Source organism: Bubalus bubalis, chromosome 20 (assembly GCF_019923935.1).
Source record: "Bubalus bubalis isolate 160015118507 breed Murrah chromosome 20, NDDB_SH_1, whole genome shotgun sequence".
In the NCBI taxonomy this organism is placed as follows: domain Eukaryota; kingdom Metazoa; phylum Chordata; class Mammalia; order Artiodactyla; family Bovidae; genus Bubalus; species Bubalus bubalis.
In genome coordinates this window covers 57,537,161-57,560,349 of record NC_059176.1, presented here as the reverse complement: position 1 = coordinate 57,560,349, position 23,189 = coordinate 57,537,161, and the positions used below count along the sequence as shown (strand labels likewise).

The 23,189-nt window shown below is 43.4% G+C and overlaps 1 protein-coding gene across 1 annotated transcript in view; it reads right to left on the bottom strand.

Moving 5' to 3' along the window:
* MCTP2 (multiple C2 and transmembrane domain containing 2) overlaps nt 1-22,726 on the bottom strand; it is a gene marked incomplete in the record, with an annotated part of 246,278 nt that extends 223,552 nt beyond the window's left edge. The window contains 1 exon segment of the mRNA XM_045163827.1: nt 22,354-22,726. Within this exon segment, the coding sequence (XP_045019762.1) occupies nt 22,354-22,482 (129 nt within the window).
* Nucleotides 22,727-23,189: the final 463 nt, after the last annotated feature.

Sequence of the window (23,189 nt, the reverse complement as noted above, 5' to 3'; positions counted from 1 at the left end):
ATCTGTGTTGGGTGGGGAGGAGTGAGCCAAAAGCAGATGTGAAAAATGTCTTGACTGGCAGCAGGGAATCCAGTGGAAACTACCAGTAAACACAAGGAAATAAGAACAAGAGCCGTTTACTGAAAACAAGACGAATTCCACACTGAATATCTTCTACTGACAAGTTATCAAACTGGAGACAGACTAAATAGCCTAACTGACTTAAGAGTTTAAGAACAAAGTCTGGATAAAAATGAGGATAGGAACTTCCCTGGTGGCTCAGTGGTAAAGAATCCACCTGTCAATGCAGAGGACAAGGGTTCGATCCCTGGTCTGGAGAACTCTACATGCCGAGGAGCAACTAAGCCCGTGTGCCACAACTGCTGAGGCCTGTGCACCTGGAGCCCATGCTCCACCAGAGGAGGTACCACCACCGCAAGAAGCCCCTGTGCTGCAACTGGAGAAAAGTCCACACAGCAAGGAAGACCCAGCACAGCCAAAAAGTCAATACATAAAATTATCTTTAAAAAAAAGAAAAGAAACAGCAGAAGATAGGATCCTCCCCTCTTCCCAAGCCAGTGCATAAAGTAAAAAGAAAACAGAATTAAGGACACAACCATTGGGATCACATATTTCCAATATCAGCATAGAGAAAAAAGAATTCACAATACAAGCTGAGCACTCTCCAGAGAGGTACAAGAGAGTCAGGCAGGAAGAGGGAACAAAATCAAATAAGATGAAAGAGGGAACAGTTTCAAAGAGGGAATGACCAACCATTTCAAGTATTTCAGAGAAGTAACCTGGAGAAAGCTAAGTGGCATCCATTGTTGGGCTCAGCTGCAGAGAATCTGCCTGCAATGCAGAAGCCACAGGAGATGCAGGTTTGATCCCTGGGCTGGAAAGACTCCCCTGGAGGAGGAAATGGCCACCCACTCCAGTATTCTTGCCTGGAAAATTCCATGGACAAAATTGTGGGCTGTCCACAAGCTGCTGGGCTAGAGTCCATGGGGTCGCAAAGAGTCAGTTAAGACTGAGGAACTGAGCAGACATACACAGAGCCCTCAGTGACACGGACGCCAGAAGACAGAGAGCTGAGAAAGCCAGAAGCCAAGACATGACAAGAGGCACCCTCCTGAGAAGATTGGCTGTGAAGAGGAGAGAAATTTTTTGCAGTATTATGCCAGTGGGGGATTCGCAGGTGGTGCTGGCCATAAGGAACTCACCTGCCAATGCAAGAGACATAAGAGATGCAGGTTCGATCCCTGGGTCAGGAAGATTCCCCGGAGGAGGGGATGGCAACCCACTCCAGTATTCTTGCCTGGAGAATCCCATGGACAGAAGAGCCTGGAGGGCTACAGTCCACAAGGTCACAGAAAGTCAGACACGACTGAAGTGACATAGCACACAGGGCAGCACATTATGCCAGGGACAATGTAATAAACAGCATCATTTGGCTGAAACAGGTTAAATCTTCAAACATCAAACTCCTAAATTAAGACTAAGTGAAAACTGTAAAAATATAAAATTCAGATTTTAATCAGAGACCCTCTCAAAAATCTCACAATTTCCTTTTCCCCTCTACATTATAGTTTTCATATCTTATTTTGATGGCAGGCAACACCACCTGGCCTGAAGAGACTCTGAGTGATACTTACATCCTTAGATCACAGGTTAAAAACTTCAGAATCACCAAGATTCCCACTGTTTTACTTTCAGAGACAAGAAAACTTATAAACCAGAGGCATGAATGGGAAAACTGTGATTTACTTTTCTCCTCCCTTGGCATCCAGCGCAGCACTCAGAATTGGGCAGAGGCCCAATTAACGGAACTGAAGGTCACATGGCTAATTAGGCTAGAGATTTGGCTAGTATCCAGTTCTTTTGATTCTCCAGGTAATTTTCTTTCAATGACAACTCATTCCTCCTCACACCTACAGTAAACCTTTAAACCATCTTTAATTCTTAGGGAAATGCAAATCAAAATTATAATGAAACACCACCTCACACCCATTAGGATGGCCACTACTTAAAACACAACAGAAATAACAAGTGTTGGCAAGGATCTAGGGAAACTGGAATCCTTGGCCCCTACTGCAAAATGGTGCAACTGTTTCTATATACTACAGGAAACAGTAAAATGGCTCCCCAAAAACATCAAATGCAGAATTACCATTTGCTCCAGCAATTCCACTTTTGAAAATATATCTGAAAAAAGTGAAAGCAGATACTCGAAAAGGCATGTGTACAACCATCTTCAGAGCAGCATCATTAGCAATAGCCAAAAGATAGATAACCCAACTGTCCCTCAGCTGATTGAATGGAAAAGCAAATTGAGGGAAATTATTCAGCCTGAAAAGGGAAGGAAATTTTGACAGATGCTAAAACATCAGTGAACCTTGAGGACATTATGCTAAGTGAAATAAGCCAGTCACAAAAGGACAAATACTGCATGATTCCACTTATGTAAGGCATTGGAGAAGGAAATGGCAACCCACTCCAGTGTTCTTGCCTGGAGAATCACAGGGACGGGGGAGCCTGGTGGGCTGCCGTCTATGGGGTCGCACAGAGTCGGACACGACTGAAGCGACTTAGCAGCAGCAGCAGCAGCAGCAAGGTACCTAGAATAGTCAAACTGAGAGACAGAAAGCAGAATGGTGGTGATTTCCAAGGTCTGTGGAGAGGAAAAGATGAGAAGCAGCTGTTGAATGGGTACAGAGTTTCAGTTCTGCAAGATGAGAAGAGTTCTGAAGACAGATGGTAATAATGGCTACAGAGCATGAATGTACTTAATGCCACTGACCTGTATACTCAGAAATAGTTAGGGAGGTAAATCTTATGTTTGTATATTTTCTGACATTAAAACTTTTTAATTTAGTTATAAAATTGATTTTTAAGCTTAGTGGGAGTGGATGTACAGATCCATAAAATGACACCTTTTAAGAGGATATATTAGGTAAAATTGCCAAGTGTTTCTGTAGCAGGGTCAACATTTCCGGTGATCATGGATGTCACAGAAGAAAAACAGGAATGCAGGCAGGTGAGTTGTGGTGGAGGACAAGGCAAGTTAGAGAAAGCACAGGACTCCCCGAGCAAAGGCCCTCCTCACTGCGGCCAAGGGATGTGCTGACACTCTGAATTTCCAAGAGATGCTCCCAGCCCAAATATCTATGTGAAATTTCCACACACTGTCAATCAAACGAAAGTCACCCACAGACCACTATTTTCAAGTCAATTTCCATAGTCGTGTTACTATGTCAGTATATCAATATCAATGTACAACTTCTAACTTGGATAAGACACTTGCTAAAACTTGACTACAGGGACATTTTCTGGTTCTCCATAAATACTGAACACCAATTCACATTTATTATCGCACAATGAAGATGGCTTTTTTCCCCCACAAAGGATCACTTTTTATACTAAAATTGTTGGACTATGTTGTCAGTTTTGCTCTCTGGTTCCCTTCATGCTAGATTCTACAAATAGGCATAAAAATCAAATGCTTTGTTTCAGACCACATCTCCTTTAATTTTATGATTGTTCTGTGAGTGATATCACCATGCAGAGCTCATGATATTTAATGCAACTCAGATACAAAGATCCTCCCTGCGCTAATAAAAGGGAAAATACATAACTCCCGGTCCCCATCGTGGGGTATAAATTCACTTAAATTTGTTTGCAAGGTTATTCCACAGGGTCAGTTCTTTAAAGACCCCAGCAATTTGCCTTAATGTGTGTTTAGATTTGCACTATATTAAAGAAAATCCACACAAAAACATATAGTTCATATCCTTCTCTACTAACTCCCTATGCATGCTCGCCACATGAAATTTTAAATTACCCCTTGATCACAGGTAAAGAATAGAATGCACAGTTTGCATAAGGTGACAGTCACATTAATATAAAATATAAATGTACTACAAGCCCAGGGCATTTAGCACAGAATACATATTATTTCAGAGATATAGTTGTAGAGATACACACACATAGTGAACAGAAACATGAACCACTAATCTTCATCAATGCCACCATTAAAGATTAATTCTCTGATCTATGTAACCACCTGGAAAATGATTTATGATATAATTTTAAACGGAAAACACAAACTCTGAAATTGTACCTAACCTATGTTTACAGCCCTAGAAAATGATATATTAAGTATGGACTAGGCCAGAAGTCCATACTTATAGAAAAACTGTTAAAGGCTAGTTTTTTCAATGCAGAGAATACTTGCTTTCTTCATAAGTTTTAATTTGTGTTCACTTTAGTATTGACATCCTGCTGTCTGTGCAACCCACATCAAAATACATACAATGTATCTTGTGGATGTGTGTGTCTGTGTGTGCTTTCCCCCAACATAAAGGAAAAGATCAATCCCAAATTATCTTGAATGACAGCTAGGTTTCTGATGAGCAGCTCAAATCAATTGATGGCAGCTGCCAGAAGAGCTGTTATTGCAAAGGATGCTGAGGCTCGGCGGGGAAGACAATGTCAACAGCACAAACATCTGCCCTGGGTTTTGGAAGGGGAGCAATGGCTCCATACCAGTGATTCGCCAACTCCGTCTTGGCACTAACATCAAAAACATGGATTCTGTAGAAGGACCAAGACTATTCTATGGCTTCCAATACAACAACCAACTCAACAGGCCTTGGCAACTCAAAACATGACATAGCTAATGAGTTCTTATCTAACTAATTAGATAACAATATAGAGAAGTCCATGCATATCATTTTCAATATTCTAAAACTAAACTCTAAAAAATGAACACAGCCACTTCACTGACATGGCACAAACACATGCTCTGGAATCAGACAGACACCTACTTAATCTGTCTTATTATTAGGAGGCTGTAATTCCTACTTGTGCGTGCCTACATGCTCAGTCACTTCAGTCATGTCCAACTCTTTGCAAGCCTATGGACTGCAGCCCACGAGGCTCCTCTGTCCATGGAATTCTCCAGATAAGAATACTGGAGTGGGTTGCCATGCCCTCCTGCAGGGGATCTTCCCAACTCATGGATCGAATTCAGGTCTCCTGCATTGCAGGCAGATTCATTACCATCTGAGTCACCAGGTAAACCCAATTCCTATTTGTTTGCAATAAAATGTTCTAATGTTTTGCCTCTACATAGTACAGAGCCTTCAAAGAGAGAAGAGCCTGAATAAACATCTGTTTACATGGCTTGAGCACCATCTAAGTTTGGGGTTAATACTTTATTTAATAAATGTCTGCTTTCCTACAAGGTTATAATTCTGTAAAAACCATTCTCTTCTATCATAAAGGAGCAAATGGTACTGTCCTGTACTTAAAGCTAATCAACAAGAAACACAGGGAACCAGCTCAAGCCACAGTGGCAGGGCTGACATCACTCAGAGAGTTCCCTGACCATAAGGGGTTCTTAATTCAGACACTTGAACCCACTCTAAGCCTCACTGGCTGCTTTCATTCATTTTCTATAAATGTACAGAACAATTCAAACTTTAGAAAAAGGCTAAAAATAATCCACAGTTGAAAAGAAACTGAAAAAAAGAGGAAGCTCTAATTTCCAGCAGGTGTCTTAACACCCGGGGGCAGAATCTTGACCATGTGAGAACAAGGCAGGCTCGTGTGTCATTTACAGAAAGCTAAAGGCACAGGAGAGATCTCACATGGATTAGCCACGAGAGGAAAGTTCAAGCAAGCTCTGGGCTCACTAACCAGCCGGGATAATAGAAGAGTAAACACAGAAGAGCTCTTACTCGGGGCAAAGTTCAGTCAACGTGGCTTGTGTGCCAAGAGGAAACCTCACCAACCCACAGAGAACATCTGGCCTGGGAGAGGTCAGCATTTCCAAATGCTCAGTTTTAGCAGGTGTAACACGAGTACCTAATGAAGAGAACACTGCAGCCGCAGAGCAAGGGGGAAAATGGGAGTAGCAAAGACTTAGGAGAAAAAGCCGCTTCTGCTTTATTGATTACACCAAAGCCTTTGACTGTGTGGATCGCAGCAAACTGAGGAAAATTCTTCAAGAGATGGGAATACCAGACCACCTCACCTGCCTCCTGAGAAATCTGTATGCAGGTCAAGAAGCAACAGTTAGAACTGGACATGGAACAACAGACTGGTTCCAAATAGGAAAAGGAGTATGTCAAGGCTGTATATGGTCACCCTGTTTATTTAACTTATATGCAGAGTTCATCATGCCGGGCTGGATGAAGCACAAGCTGGAATCAAGATTGCTGGGAGAAATATAAAATAACCTCAGATATGCAGATGATACCACCCTTATGGCAAAAAGCGAAGAGGAACTGAAGAGCCTTTTGATGAAAGTGAAAGAGGAGAGTGAAAAAGTTGGCTTAAAACTCAACATTCAAAAAACGAAGATCATGGCATCCGGTCCCATCATTTCATGGCAAATAGATGGGGAAACAGTGGACAATGGCTTACTTTATATTTTGGGGCTCCAAAATCACTGCAGACAGTGACTGAAGTCATGAAATTAAAAGATGCTCACTGCTTGGAAGTGAAAAGCTGTGACCAACCTAGACAGCACATTAAAAAGCAGAGACATTACTTTGCCAACAAAGGTCCATCTAATTAAAGCTATGGTTTTTCCAGTAGTCATGTATGGATGTAAGAGCTGGACTATAAAGAAAGCTGAGCACTGAAGAATTGATGCTGTGGTGCTGGAGAAGATTCTTGAGAGTCCCTTGGACTGCAAGGAGATCCAACCAGTCCATCCTAAAGGAAATCGGTCCTGAATATTCATTGGAAGGACTGATGCTGAAGCTGAAGCTCCAATACTTTGGCCACTTGAAGCAAACAAGTGATTCCTTGGAAAAGACCCAGATGCTGGGACAAATTGAAGGCAGGAGGAGAAGAGGATGACAGAGGATGAGATGGTTGGATGGTATCACCAACTGGATAGACATGAGTTTGAGCAAGCTCCAGGAGATGGTGATGGACAGGGAAGCCTGGCATGGTACAATCCATGGGGTTACAAAGAGCTTGATACGATTAAGCGACTGGGCTGAACTGAAACATTTAGGTTGACGGTCTAGGGAGCCTGTGCTTTTGGGGCAGTAACATAATCTGTTCTCCCCACTTATCAAACACTGGCTCTTTCAGGTTCCAGATCGAGCATCACTTCCTTACAAGCCTGACCCTGACCCTAATCCAGACCCTGACCTTCTGGTATAAAGTTTCATTTCTGTACCATAATCTCTGTCACATGTGACATTCAGCATGGCCTTGATGATCAAAATCATCTCATCAGTTTGTTCACTTAGTCTCCCCAATCCTCCGCCCACTCCCCAACCATAATTAAGTCCTCTGATGGGGCTGTATTGGCCAAGTCCACATCTGCATCTTCAGCACAATACCTGGCACAGGGCAGTTAAGCCTGGATGGATGGGTGGAAGGAAAAAAGGAAGGAGGGAAGGAGGGACACAGGGCCTTAGAGGGCAACTCCTTCTTCTGTATCGTGAATGAATATTTTCCAGAACTCTATGCCTGCCTAGAGACCAGTATACTCCATCAACCTGAAAAGTCTCAAAGTGCTTTTAAGTTCTTTAATACATGTTTAATCACTAATTAAATAACATTGGGCAATATATTTATTGCTCTGTGATAAGGCGTGTTAGCAGGTTCCTGTACCGTATACAGAGGGTTAATTCAGTAACCACCACTAGTCCTGACACAGCCTCCTTAGAGAGCCAGGTGTCACCTTGCTGAGAGGAAAAGCATGCGCGTCGTCTCTGGCTTTCCCCACTCATTTCATAACGGAATGATCCACTGTTTATTAACTTTATAAAATCACGGCCAGCAAGTTGACAGTGAAGCCCTTGAACTCCACCAGAGGATGAAGCCCACATAATTCATCTCTGAAACTCTCAACCAAGAACTGCAAGATCTGAGCACTGGGCATGACTACAAAAGCCTGCAAACCCAGCCCCCTTCATCTCTTCCCATCAATATTTGGATTTCAGTCATCTACGATGCCCCTTAATCCTGAGGCTCTTGGAGACAGTGTCCCCCCAACATGTCAGGATCAAGTAAAGATAACAAGTGAGGATTCCAAGATGCGTTCGTGAGGAATGGATGTATGTGCACCTAATCATCTCTGAACTAATCCAAATGTCCAAATCAAGTGAGGAAAACTGTTAGAAATGAATTAAAATTCATAACACACATACACACACATGCACACACCAAGCACCGAGCCGTTCCTTGACTGATGAAGATTTTTAAGGAGGGATAAATTAAGAGTTTGGGATTGACATTTACACACTACTATATTTAAAATAGATAACCAGCAAAGACCTACAGCATTGCACAGAGAACTATACTCAAGATTTTGTAATAACTTATAAGGGGAAAGAATTGATACATATATATGCATAACTGAATCACTTTGCTGTACACCTAAAAACTAACATAATTTTGTTGTTGTTGTTCAGTCACTCAGTCATGTCTCTTTAAGTCCCCATGGTTTGCAGCACGCCAAGCTTCCCTGTCCTTCACTATCTGCCGGAGTTTGCTCAAACTCATTTCCACTGAGTCTATGATGCCATTCAGCCATCTCATCCTCTGTCAGTCCCTTCTCTCTTGCTCTCAGTCTTCCCCAGAATCAGGGTTTTTTACCCAGTGAGTCAGCTCTTGTTGTATAATAAATCAACTATACTTCAACTTTAAAAATAAAATAAAATCTAGCTCAAAACAGAACTGTTAATATTAAAAAACTCTTTAAAAAAGGTTTTTAAAGTACAGATTAATGACTATTTCCCACACTCATGTGAAACATTCTTTATTTGAAGAATATATTTCTAAATCTCTCTGTTGTGCATTACAGAGACATTTGCCCACATCACAGAACCTTTTGTCTCAAAATACCCAAAGGGACCGCTCACTCTCAAAATGCAGTCAGCACACATTAGTATTTATAAAGCATTCCATTATAGCAGCATCTCTCAAATGAAAAGGCAAAGAACACTATTATCAATATTAAAACCATCTATCTTTTAAAAAGGCTACATCGATTTTCCCCACCACTCTGATTCCATCAATGTCAGCTCCATGAAGTAGCCACTATTATATAACAGTTTATATTGATAATTCCCAAATGAACTTTCCTAATTTTCTATAGTTTCTCAACCCATGCACTATGCAACTCATTTCCTAGGACATCAGCTAGGAAAAGGCTTGGAGTGATCAGAAATACCCAAACCAGTCTTCCCACGGAGCTAACATACTGCAAGTGCATTTTTATTTATTTATTTGTCATTGTTTGCTATATGTGACTTTATTTTTTTTAATTTAAATTTATTTATTTTAATTGGAGGCTAGTTACTTTACAATATTGTATTGGTTTTGCCATACATCAACATGAATCCACCACAGGTGTACACGTGTTCCCCATCCTGAACCCCCCTCCCACCTCCCTCCCCGTACCATCCCTCTGGGTCACTTTTAAATATGAAGCAACTTTGAGGTTCTATTAAGAAGGGCAAACAGGACAACTTCTGGTTCATTTCAGCTAAAATGAGCCTCCCCACCATCAATGTCAGGCTTCCAGGTGGCTCAGTGGTAAAGAATCTGCCTGCCAATGCAGGAGCCATAGGAGACGTGGGTTCGATCTCGGTCAGGAAGATCCCCTGGAGGAGGAAATGGCAACCTACTGCAGTATTCTTGCCTGGAGAATTCCATGGAGAGAGGAGCCTGGCGGGCTACAGTTCATGGGGTCACAAAGAGTTGGACATGTCTGCGATCATCGATGTTATAAAAACAGCATCAGTAGCAGCTGCTGTGCTACTCCATGAGGAGTACAGGGGGCATCAGGTGCAATGGACATCATGTAGCAACCGCTTTAAGTATACTGTCATTTAATCCTCACAGCCCTATAGTGGAGGTGTGGAGTCCTATCCCAAGGCCACAGGAGTGGAGCCCAGAACCAAGGTCATCTCAGGAACTGAGTCTCTGTAACCTCTGCTAAAAGCTCCTCAATCATCACCAGCAAGTTTACAAATGAGGCCAAAATGCCCAGGCCACTAGTCACCCTAGAGTGTCCTAACCAATCACTTAATGCCACCCTTCCAGGAGGAATTTTCTTAATCTGGAGGCCATAAAAATTGGCTATGCAAGGAGATGCAGGTTTGATCCCTGGGTTGGGCAGGTTCCCTGGAGGAGGAAATGGCAACCCACTCCATAATTCTTGCCTGGAAAATCCCATAGACAGAGGACCCTGGCAGCTACAGTCCCTGAGGTCACAAAGAGTTAGACAGCACTAAGCTCGCGCGCACACACACACACACACACTCACTCACACACACACACAAAGCATCTCCCTGGCCTGTCAGGAGATCAGCCGGCTAGGCTCTCAGTACCCATATTATCTCTGCTCTTTGTTCTTAATAAACTCACTCCCTTCTGGAATGCTCTAGGGCTGGAAATTCTTTTTCCGCCCATGCTTGGACTGCCAGGGCAGTAAGTACCATTAGAAGCCTCCGTCACTGACAGGCACACTAGGGCCCAGAGAGCTTAAGTAACTTCCCGGCATCACAAAGCCAACACACGGCAGAGCCAAGACTCAGGTCCAGCGGCCCAACTCCATGTTCCTGCCCTTTACAGCATCTTGCCCCCTAATCCCTGTTACTTCACCTCTTGCTTCACAGTATCCAGTCCTAAAACAAGCAGCATTGCAAAGGGTCCTTCAGTCCAATTGCAGGTGCCAAGACTATGAAAGGAGCAGAGATCAACAGTGAGATGTCTCCTGGCGACCTCCACAAGCCTCTCAGGGTTACTGCCTCTCCATCCTTCCAAACTCAGCTCACATTTTCCCTCTCCATCAGCCTAAACAGACCTCACTTGCCTTTAAAAAAAAAAAAAAAAAATCCTCTCTGCTCCCAAGAGGGTACTACTAATAATCTTTTCACAAAGATGGATCTTGACTCTCCAAGGAGACAAGTTTTATGAAACTTGGAATCACTCCTATTTTCTCTCTTGCCCTATATAAACAGGAAATCATGGATAATCCTTTTTTCTTTCTTTTTTCCTGCAACCAGAAATGTAGCCACGTAAATTCAATAAAGCCATTGATTAGCTGTCACCTTCCAAAGACAGCCGTCCAAGGTATTCGTTCATCCATATATATTTACGAAACGTTGTCAGGTTTTCCCCAGGAGTGGCTGGGCTTTCATTAAATCATACCATAATCACCAAGAAAATGCTAAATCCAGCACAATCAATAGAACGTGTACAATATCCATTTTCTGCTCTCAAGACTTAATTAAAAATGCAAAAGGAAAAAACATCTTAAAAGTGAAACTAAACATCCAAAAAAAAATTTTTTTAAAGGAAAAGTGATGTCTCATCTCTAAAGAGAATGGCCTCAAGTTGGATAAAAAAAGACTGCGTTGGATAAATTTTACTGCTCCCTAAAATGTGTCTCCAGGTATTTTTTGAAATACTGTCATTTAGTAGCAGCTCCTACTCCTGCTGGAGAAGGCAATGGCAACCCACTCCAGGACTCTTGTCTGGAGGATCCCAGGGACGGGGGAGCCTGGTGGGCTGCTGTCTATGGGGTCGCACAGAGTCAGACACGACTGACGCGACTTAGCAGCAGCAGCTCCTACTCCTGCTTCCTGCCTGCCCTCCTCTTACTCTTATTCTGGTTGGAAGAAAATGCAGAACAAAACATCAGCTGTAAAGGGGTCTGATCTTCAGGTAAAAGCTCCCATAACATGTGGGCACTCACTCACCCAAACCTCTGCAGGCTTACTCATTACCAAGTAGCCAGACTTCCTCTTTTCCTTGAATAACAGGAATTTGCTGCTGCTGTTGTTAAGTCGCTAAGTCCTATCTGGACTCTTTGCAACGCTATGGACTGTAGCCCACCAGACTCCTCTGTCCATGGGATTTCCCACGCAAGAAGACTAGAGCAGGTTCCCATTTCTTTCTCCAGAGGATCTTCCCGACCCAGAGATCAAACCCATGTCTCCTGTATTGGCAGGCAGATTCTTTACCACTGAGCCACCAGAGAAGCTCTAAGAGGTATTTATAAAGTGCTTATTATTCATAAGGCACTCTTCAGGGATTATTATTATTAAGCATCACAGCAGCCCAAGGTAAGTAATTTCATCTCCATTTAAAAATAATGAGCCCAAGCTTTGGAGATGACGAAGTCCTACAAATGTCAGAGTGGCTTCCAGGAAGGCTCACTGAGTAGATAAAATTTTGAAAACTTTTCTCTGCTTAATCATTTCAACTACCAGACACTGTAATGTTTCTGGATCTCTAACGGAAAAGATGTTTGGCTGATAAAATCTAACAAAAGATACTAAAGACTTTTTAAAAGCTTTAAAGTGTTAAACAAATTCAAAGTATTTTTAATATTCTCATGTCCAAGGAGTTTTAATGTCATCTTAAATACATTAATAAAGGACCTATCATCTCACCATCCAATTAACCATGAGGATATTTTTTCCATATGTGCCTTTAAGAAATTGTAATCGTGCAGAGAGGCACGTAATAAAAAGTGACTCAGCCCCGAATAGACCATTTCCATAAAGCAACCACTAGTAAGTTTCTAGTGCTCATCTCCAAAACAACAAAAAATACACACATTCATATACTGTGGGCTGCTGTGTCCAGTTGTGTCTGACTTTGTGACCCCGTGGACTGTAGCCCTCCAGGCTCCTCTGTCCATGGGATTCTCTGGGCAAGAATACTGGAGTGGGTTGCCATTTCCTTCTCCAGGGGATATTCCTGACTTAGGGATCGAACCCATACTTTCCCCACTGCAGGCAGATTCTTTATCGTCTTGAGCCACCAGGGAAGCTTCACTCATATATCTGCACATAGTAACAGTGTAAATATACGTGTATGTAAAAGGAGTTTTGCTCTACACAGTTTCACACCATGCTTTATCACATAACATTAAAAGCAACAATAAAACCAGTACTTTATAAGTTCTCACTGAGTTAGCCCTGACTCATAGCCATTACCAAAAACATTTCAAGGCAAGGTTGTTGGTTTTCCAACTGGCTAGATCCAGGATGTTATTACACCAGAAAACTACCAAAATCACACTGACAAGACATCCAGAACTGGTCAGCAAACTCTGCATTAAAAAAAAAAAAAAACCAAAACAGTTTAATGAAAGAGCCAGCCTATCTTTCCTGACATATATGAATGTCGGTATGGCTTCCTACTGGAGTGAATGCAGATGACCTTGATGAGTGTTCTGTTCAAAAGCACCGGATGCTGTGCACAGGACTTCAGTTTGCAGGGTGCTAGGGAGTCCTCCTTACGCCCTCTCCATTCCGACTGCCACCGTATCAAGTGCATCAGCTGCTATTGCACCTCACGAGGCCACAGACTCAACCTCCACTAGAGGAGGGTACCTAGGTGGTGTGTCAGAAGCCCCCAGGGGCACAAGCAGAATGTCCAGCACAAGTCACTCCAGTTTCCCCAAGACCACATCAAACAAAACATCAACCTCATTGGCATACTGTCGACCCTCGAAAGATCTATTTGACTGATGCACCTAATGCTTAGAAATGAACGAATGAGTAACAAAAAAGCATCAATCACTTGCTCAGCAGGCATTTTATCCACATTGTGAAATGTCAACATCTGCATTTAAAAGCTCACGTCAATTTAAAAAGACAAGAACACCAGGAAGCAGTTCTCCTGTGAACACTCAGGAACGACGCAAGGCGTTTGGCGGAAGGGACCACCTGCTTTACTCCAAAAATCTACGATGACAATTGCGTGTTTTATGCATCACTTGAGTCAGATAAAGGAGAGAGACCCTTTCAAAATATCCAACTTTGTGTATTTGTAATCTTCGGGCAAGAAACTGCTCTGAAGGGGTGTATTTATCAAACCATGTCAAATCCATCCTCAGAGGAGGGTCTAGCAGAATCCCAGGGCTTCATGGCTGCGCTGAAAGCAGCCTCTGAGGTGAAAGGCTTCCACTCCGCCTTCACCCTGGGATGAGAGAAGCAGCTGCTTCCAATCCCAGGATGCAGGGAAATTCCTGGAGTCTTATTCGGAACAGACCCTAGTCTTGTGGTTAAACAGCTTCACTGGGAAGCGAGGCAGAGTAGAATGGTTGAAAGCACTGGATGGAATGGAATAGTTGGGGAAAAGGGAAGATTCCATCCCGGTGGGTGGTCCTGGGCTTCTCTGAGTCTCAGCACTTTCTTCTATTACACAGGGATGACCCCTGCCTAGGAGGGGCTCCTTAGGCAGCTCAGCAGCAAAGAATCCACCTGCCAATGCAGGAGACCCAAGAGGTGCAGGTTCCATCCCTGGGTTGGGGAGATCCTCTGGAGAAGGAAATGGCAAGCTACTGCAGTATTCAAACCACTTGAGAATCCCATGGACTGAGGAGCCTGGTGAGCTATAGTCCGTGGAGTTGCCAAGAGTCGGACAGAGCTGAGCACACACGCACACTACCTAGGAGGGTCCCTGACAGGATTAGAATAAATAAAATAATGCTGCCACCTACCAGAACTCAGCAATGGCAGGCTGCTGGCACATTAAATGAAATATAGCAGCTGAACCTGTATGTCCTAAAAACTAGGAAAAGCCAAAAGCATCTTCCATTCAAGGAAAAAAAAAAAAACCACTATCAATGAAAAGGCACGTATTGGCCAATGAATCCTAAAACTAAGCAATAAATTAATGACTTAGGATCTTGAGCTTATGGTGATAAAGCCAAAAATGACATAAGACTGGAAGTTGGAAAGGAAGTAATTAATAGAGCAACTCAATACTAAGCCGTTCTTAATGACCAGGACTAGGCCTCTTGTGTTTAAACTTTTATCTGTGTGTGTCTCACACACACAGTTCATGACATTTAAAAAACAATTTGTCGTGCACCTTTTCAGTTCTGCTATCTCTTCTGGTTCAAATATTAACACAGGAAACTTTACGGGAACCTTCTTTCTCATTCTTGACTACAGCTAAGTATCTCTGTGCCAGCTCACCTGAGATTAAAGAGAGTGCAAGAAATTTCAGAAAAACTCTACTTGTTTCAACAGGCCTAAAATATGGAAGGCAACTTCCGCAAAAGCTTTTTAACAAGGTCCTGAAACAATAGATAAGATATACCCATTTGAATGCAGAGTTCCAAAGAATAGCAAGAAGAGATAAGAAAGCCTTCCTCAGCGATTAATGCAAAGAAATAGAGGAAAACAACAGAATGGGAAAGACTAGAGATCTCTTCAAGAAAATTAGAGATACCAAGGGAACATTTCATGCAAAGATGGGCTCGATAAAGGACAGAAATGGTATAGACCTAAAATAAGCAGAAGATATTAAGAAAATGTGGCAAGAATACACAGAAGAACTATACACAAAAGATCTTCATGACCCAGATAACCACGATGGTGTGATCACTCACCTAGAGCCAGACATTCTGGAATATGAAGTCAAGTGGGCCTTAGAAAGCATCACTACGAACAAAGCTGGTGGAGGTGATGGAATTCCAGTTGAGCTATTTCAACTCCTAAAAAATGATGCTGTGAAAGTCCTGCACTCAATGTGCCAGCAAATTTGGAAAACTCAGCAGTGGCCACGGGACTGGAAAAGGTCAGTTTTCATTCCAATCCCAAAGAAAGGCAGTGCCAAAGAATGTTCAAGTTACTGCACAATTGCACTCATCTCACATGCTAGCAAAGTAATGATCAAAATTCTCCAAGCCAGGCTTCAACAGTATGTGAACTGTGAACTTCCAGATGTTCAAGCTGGATTTAGAAAAGGCAGAGGAACCAGAGATCAAATTGCCAACATCCGATGGATCATGGAAAAAGCAAGAGAGTTCCAGAAAAACATCTACTTCTGCTTTATTGACTATGCCAAAGCCTTTAACTGTGTAAATCACAACAAACTGGAAAATTCTTAAAGAGATGGGAATACCAGACCACCTTACCTGCTTCCTCAGAAATCTGTATGTAAATCAGGAAGCAACAGTTAGAACTAGACATGGAACAACAGACTGGCTCCAAATAGGGAAAGGAGTACATCAAGGCTGTATATTGTCACCCTGTTTATTTAACTTACATGCAGAGTACATCATGAGAAACGCTGGGCTGGAAGAAGCACAAGCTGGAATCAAGATTGCCAGCAGAAATATCAATAACCTCAGATATGCAGATGACACCACCCTTAGGGCAGAAAGTGAAGAGGAACTAAAGAGCCTCTTGATGAAAGTGAAAGAGGAGAGTGAAAAAGTTGACTTAAAGCTCAACATTCAGAAAATTAAGATCATGGCATCTGGTCCCATGACTTCATGGCAAACAGATGGAGAAACAATGGAAATAGTAACAGACTATTTTTCGGGCTCCCAAATCACTGCAGATGGTGACTGCAGCCATAAAATTAAAAGACACTTACTCCTTGGAAGGAAAGTTATGACCACCCTAGACAGCATATTCAAAAGCAGAGACATTACTTTGCCAACAAAGGTCCGTCTAGTCAAAGCTATGGTTTTTCCAGTGGTCATGTATGGATTTGAGAGTTGGACTATAAAGAAAGCTGAGCGCTGAAAAATTGATGCTTTTGAACTGTGGTGTTGGAGAAGACTCTTGAGAGCCCCTTGGACTGCAAGGAGATCCAACCAGTCCATTCTAAAGGAGATCAGTCCTGGGTATTCATTGGAACTACTGATGCTGAAGCTGAAACTGCAATACTCACTGGCCACCTGATGCAAAGAACTGACTCACTGGAAAAGACCCTGATGCTTGGAAAGATTGAAGGCAGGAGGAGAAGGGTATGACAGAAGATGAGATGGTTGAATGGCATCACTGACTCAATGGACATGAGTTTGATTAAACTCCGGGAGTTGGTGATAGACAGGGAAACCTGGCGTCCAGGGGGTCACAAAGAGTTGGACAGGACTGAGAGACTGAACTGAACTGAAACAGTGAATTAGGTAGGAAGAAACCCGCATGACAAAAGAGGAGATAAGGAAAGGGGTGGAGGGAATCTGTGGAGATAGAGAGTCAGAGAAGATGAGGATATTGAATTTCAGGGCCTGATCCTGCAACAGACAAGAAACTGTAGGACAAAGATTAATAGATACACCGTACAGGACATTTTGTTACCAATGAGAGGGTAAACAAGCCTCCAAAATCTCTAGGCCCCAAATTCTCAAAAGGGCCATGCAGCAGCAAAAGGGCTGAAACCCTAAAGGCATTTCCAGACTACAAGCCTATACAGCTACACTAATTTTATATATTTCAATCTAATCTTCCATATTACACAAGACTCTCTTAACAATAATGCCGGTAATACAATGTTCTTCTCTGACATACTACCTAAGTTTTCAGACTAACTCTGAACTTCTTTCATAATGCTAAAAGGTCCATCCTCAATCAAAACCAGGAAGTATTACATAATCATTATTTGTTTGTGGTTTCATTTGACTTTGGGAGGCTTGAGGGGTTTTTGTTGTTGTTTGGTTTTGCCCCTTGGCTCTGAACATAGCCATGGTCACACAGACATAAGTTCGATACTTTTGGTTTTTCCTGATCAGCTCATAGATCTCTCATGAACATTCTCCTTTATTAGCTGATTTAAGTTGGAGTATGGTTGCTTTACAAAGGTGTGTTGGTTTCTGCTATTCAACACAGTGAATCAGATATATGTATGCATACCTCCCCTTCTTCTTGGACTTCCCTCCTATATCCCCATCCCACTCATCGCACAGCACTGAGCAGAGCTCCCGGCACTATACAACAGCTTCCCACTGCTGCTGCTGCTGCTGCTAAGTTGCTTCAGTCGTGTCCGACTCTGTGCGACCCCCTAGACGGCAGCCCACCAGGCTCCCCCATCCCTGGGATTCTCCAGGCAAGAACACTGGAGTGGGTTGCCATTTCCTTCTCCAATGCATGAAAGTGAAACGTGAAAGTGAAGTCGCTCAGTCGTGTCCGACTCTGAGCGACCCATGGACTGCAGCCCACCAGGTTCCTCCATCCATGGGATTTTCCAGGCAAGAGTACTGGAGTGGGGTGCCATTGCCTTCTCCGCTGCAACTCAGCTAGCTCCTTGCAAAGTCATGTAGGTTACATAGCTTAGGGAAGACAGAAACTTGCAACAATGCTAGCAGCTGAAACTTACCTCACTCACCCTTGTCAGTTGCCCGGCCCCTGTGCTCCTGCATAACCATGTCTGTTTGTGTAAAGGGGCTTCCCCACTGCTGTGTCCTAACCACCCACATGCAGGAAACCCCTACTCTGAACTAGCCTACTCACAGTCAGCACTGCCCACTGAAGTCTGGTGCCATGCACTGTCTATAAAAACTCTGTAATTCCTTTGTTTGGGGCTCAGAGCTGGAAGTGTTAACTCCTCTGGGCCCACCAGCGTAATAAACCTGAGTTCTCCAACTCTCCAAGTGTGGTGTTTGGTTTCCCGACAGACCGACTTCTGCAACAAATATACAACATGTGTTTTGCTCTTTCTGATATTACTTCACTCTGTATGACAGACTCTAGGCCCCTCCATGTCTCTACAAATGACCCAATTTTGTTCCTTTTTATGAGTGATTTTTAATGAACAAAGTTGAAACAGGCTATCTGAAACTTTCAGTTTCTCAAAAGCATCCATCCATCAATTTCTCAAAACAATCTCTTTTTTCCAAATCTTCCTCCAGGCTGATGTGCCTGCCCATTCCTCCCCCTAAGTGATGGCAGTCCTGCCTCTGGAGGCCACCCTTCACTGCTTGCCTCCTATAACCCCTACCCTACCTACCCCACCCCAGCCCATGCCTCACCCTCACCTGGTGGTGGTTTCCTCGCTAAGTTGTGTCCGACCCTTGCAACCCCATGTAGCCCACCAGGATCCTCTGTCCATGGGATTTCCCGGGCAATAACACTGGAATGTGTTGCCATTTCCTTCCCCAGGGGATCTTCCAACCCAGGAATTGAACCCAGGTCTCTCTGCATTGCAGGCAGATTATTTACCAACTGAGCTACAAGGGAGGACTAAAGTATTCACCTGTCAAGCTGCCTGACTTCCCGTCTAGGCTCTAAAGAGACAGGGAGCTCTCTGCTCTATTCACATGGAAAATTCTAGCACATAGCAAACATAATATACAGCTTTTGGATAAAATAACAAATATGTATTCCAGCTACTTTCTAACACATGTTTTAAACAAGCCTTCTGCTTAACTCTGAGCACCTAGAAAAACCTACATCCTCTATACAAAAAAGGAATCTTGTAACATCTGTAGCAGCTACAAAACAGCCCTGGGCAATCTACATAATATATACAAACAACCTATATGTATGTGCATGTATGTGTATATGTATGTATATGTATGTGCATGTGTATTCATGTGTATATGTATATGTGCATGCATGTGTATATGTATGTGTATGCATTTGTATATGTGTGTATATGTATGTGTATGTATATGCATATGTATGTGTATGACTCTTTGCAACCCCATGGAATGTAGCCCACCAGGCTCCTCTGTCCAAGGGATTTTCCAGGCAAGAATACTGGAGTGGGTCACCACTTCCTCCTCCAGGGGACTTCCCATCCCAGGGACTGAACCCACATCTCCTGTGTCTCCTGCATTGACTGGTGGATTCTCTACCACTGTACCACCTGGGAAGCCCCATGTATATGTATATATACGGCCTACCCACATGATACAATTCATTTACAATAAACATAATACACATAAATGATAAATGAGTGTTTTTAACAACACAGCATAACAAATTAAGAGGAAAGATGGTAAGTCATTTTAACCTGTAACAGTAAGATGGGCTGAAAATCTGACCAAGCCCCTGTCACTCACCCACCCAGCCTGCTTTTCCACACTGAGGGCCTCCTCCCACGGAGTAGAGCTCAGGCTATCAAACATGCAAAAGGCCAGAGGGAGTGGAGAATTCATCTCCACGCTGGAAAGAATGCGCGGAGGTAAACCTTGATTGTCTTCCACATCAAAGGAACGAGTGAATTGCTATCCCGCCCACCCAGGAGAAATGCCCACGTTCCTCCCTGAATGTCTTCTCCCCACTCTCAAGAGAGAACATATTTAGTTGTTTGATATTATTCCATCCATTGAATTATTCAGTTCTCATATCAGCTGCATTATTCCATCTGCCTACCCAAATCTCTATCTTGGAATCATCCACACATTTCAAACTCACGACATCCATTATTCTGTAGAAAACAGTCTTCTCTAGTCCTGCCCTATGCTCCTGGCACCATCCTAGGGGCCCAAGACACAGATCTCAGCCCTGACAACCCCTCTCACCACCCATGTCCACCTGGTCACCTCTGTAATCTCCTAGATCTCTCTCAGATCCTTCCACACCTCTGCTTCCCTACTGCCTTAAACCATGCCCCATGCATCACTTCTGAACTTTGACAACTTCTTAATTCCTCTACTAACAACTCACTGCCAGAATTAGGGCATCTAAGTCCGCTCACCCAAGTGTTTTTCTACTAGTCTACAGGGATTGTGTCTGACTGGTCACCACTGTATTTCCCTCCAGCGCCTAAATGAATGCTGAGCACAACTGAAGAGGCAAAAATGACCGTATGAATGAATGACCACGTGAGAAAGATGGTCAGTACTCACAGAATTAGATTTCACCGCCTGCCATAAGCTCAAAGTGACAGTGTCTAAACGTCTGTCTCTGAAGCAGAGGTAAAAAGACTTATTAATCCGAGGCCCACACCCAAAGGTAAATCATCATTTCACACACTGCCACATGCACTCATAATATAATTACACATTCTTTTCATGCTGCCTGACATGTTGGAGCTCTTTCATGATAAAATGTATAGAATCATGAAGAATGATCTTTCTTTCCCAGAAGGAAAAGAAAAACTATGAAAATGCAAAGCACAGGTCTCCTAGACACCTTCCAGGACACATGGACAAGCACACCATCATCTTCAAGTCCTCCGTGGCCTGAGGAGGGGGTCCACTAATACCCAGATCAAATCCCAGAATTACCAAACAAGGCCACTTTTCACCATCACCTATTGGGGAAATTCACGTGAGCCCGTCATCCAGCTGTGGAAAGAGGTACTCAACGTTAGGTAATCATATATGCAATCACGTCCATTTGCTTACGAAATTTCAAAGTTTGCACTAAGACTGAAGGACAACAACATTCTTCTCTCATCGGGCAATTGGTTACCGAAAGAGAAATGTGTTAACCCTGAGTGGTCGGCAAGTAGGGCCATGCCAAGAAGACCCACGCCCGCCTTCCAGGCCTCTCCCACAAGACCAACATAAAACAAAGGCAGGGATAGCCTTCCCAGAGAGGGAAGGCAGGCTCTGTAACCACACTGCCTGCATGTGAATCCTGGCTGGACCGGTGCGGCCTGGGACAACACCCTTGTCTCTGTGATACAGCTTTCTCACATTTAAATGGAGCAATCTTTACGTCCATTTCAACAGAGGATGGGACCTCAGGAAATAGCAACAGTTAACAGAAAGGCAGATGAGAGAGAGCCCAAGGGGAAAAAAGTAAACATCAAGGTCCTACTATATGGCACAAGGAACTGCATTCAACTTCCTGTAATAAACCATAATGGGAAAGAATATGATACAGTATAATATGTATAACTATCATTTTGCTGTACATCAGAAACTAACAAAACACTGTAAACCAACTATATACTTCAATTTTTAAAAAAGGAAGCTGTGCTGTGCTTAGTGACTCCGTCATGTCCGACTCTTTGAGATCCTATGAACTGTAGCCTGCCAGGCTCCTCTGTCCATGGGGATCCTCCAGGCTAGAATACTGGGGTGGGTTGCCATGCCCTCATCCAGAGGATCTTTCCAACGCAGGAATCAACCCCAGGTCTCCCGCATTGCAGGCAGATTCTTACCATCTGAGCCACCAGGGAAGCCCCCCACCCCCCTTCAAAAAAAAAAAAAGAATCCAAATATATAAATTTAAATAAATTACTGGAGTGATAATAGCTCTCAGGTGGTGGTGGTGGTTGAGTCGCTCAGTCGTGTCCAACTCTTTGGATCAGGGGTTGCATTGATGATTAAAGGAATTAATATTTCTCATCACAATGCCTGGCATAATCTAAGTGCTCTATCAATATAACTATATTACAACAATAATATATAAACCTTAGTACCAATCTCACTCCTCTCATCTTCCCAAGGGATTCTATGCCCTACCAGTTCTCTTAAACACTAAAAGCAGTGGTTCTCAAACTTTATAGCATGCGCCTGAATCATCTGGAAGGCTTCTTGAAACACAGACTGCTGTGCCACAGACACAGAGCTTCCGATTCAGGTGGCCTGGGATAGGGCCTGAGAACATGCATTTTTAACAAGTTCATCGCAGGTACATGGGTGCAGGTGCTCCTGGTCTGAAAAGACTTGTGAAAAATACTGACCATGGGGCTTCTCTGCATCAGTGGAGGACGGTGTACAGGTCCAAACTTCCAGGGCTTCCTACGACCGTCATCCCATACGCTCTTCCATCTCAGCATCTCCACCCATGATTCCAAACTCAGCTCAAGCATCAGGACCTCGGAACTGGCACCAACGCCACCCTGTCATCAATGAAATAAGCTCCAGGAGACCAGGAGCCCCCGGCAATCAGAACCTGGCCTTACTCAGTGCTTGGGACACAGAAAACCTTCAATAAATGGCGCCAACACTCAAAGGCAGACCTGGAGAACCAACTAAAGTGGAAGGTCTTAGGGACCAATGGGACCTTCCTCTTACAACTATTCACTGGAAAGGAAGGGCCCTGATACCACAAGGAGCCCACGATCCCTCCCACCCCAACCAGCAGCTTCTCTGCTCAGTGGACCATTAATTCTTTGCCTCCAACCACAATGGGTGCTCCCACGCTTTGAAGGTAAGGGAGCTTCAGTTTCTGGTCTCTCACTGGCATAGCCCACCCCACCCCGAGGGCTTCAAGCCTCTCATTAGGAGATGCTGAGTGTTCTTAGGGACAAGGTTGCAATCAGGATGCATTTTTATGTAAGCTTTTCTGGTAAATGGCCCCAAAAGATCTCAGCAGAAACAAGAAAGCAATCACCAGCAAATGGTTGTAATTTTTTTCCGTTCTAGGTAAGCATTCACTTTCATAGCTAATTTGGTATTATTTTTCCTAATGAGGATCCCCTTACTGTTTACCTTTCAGGTATCACAAAATCTGGAACTGCCCCTTTCACACCCCATGCACATGCTTCTCCTTGGCCCTCTGGCTGTTCTGTGAATT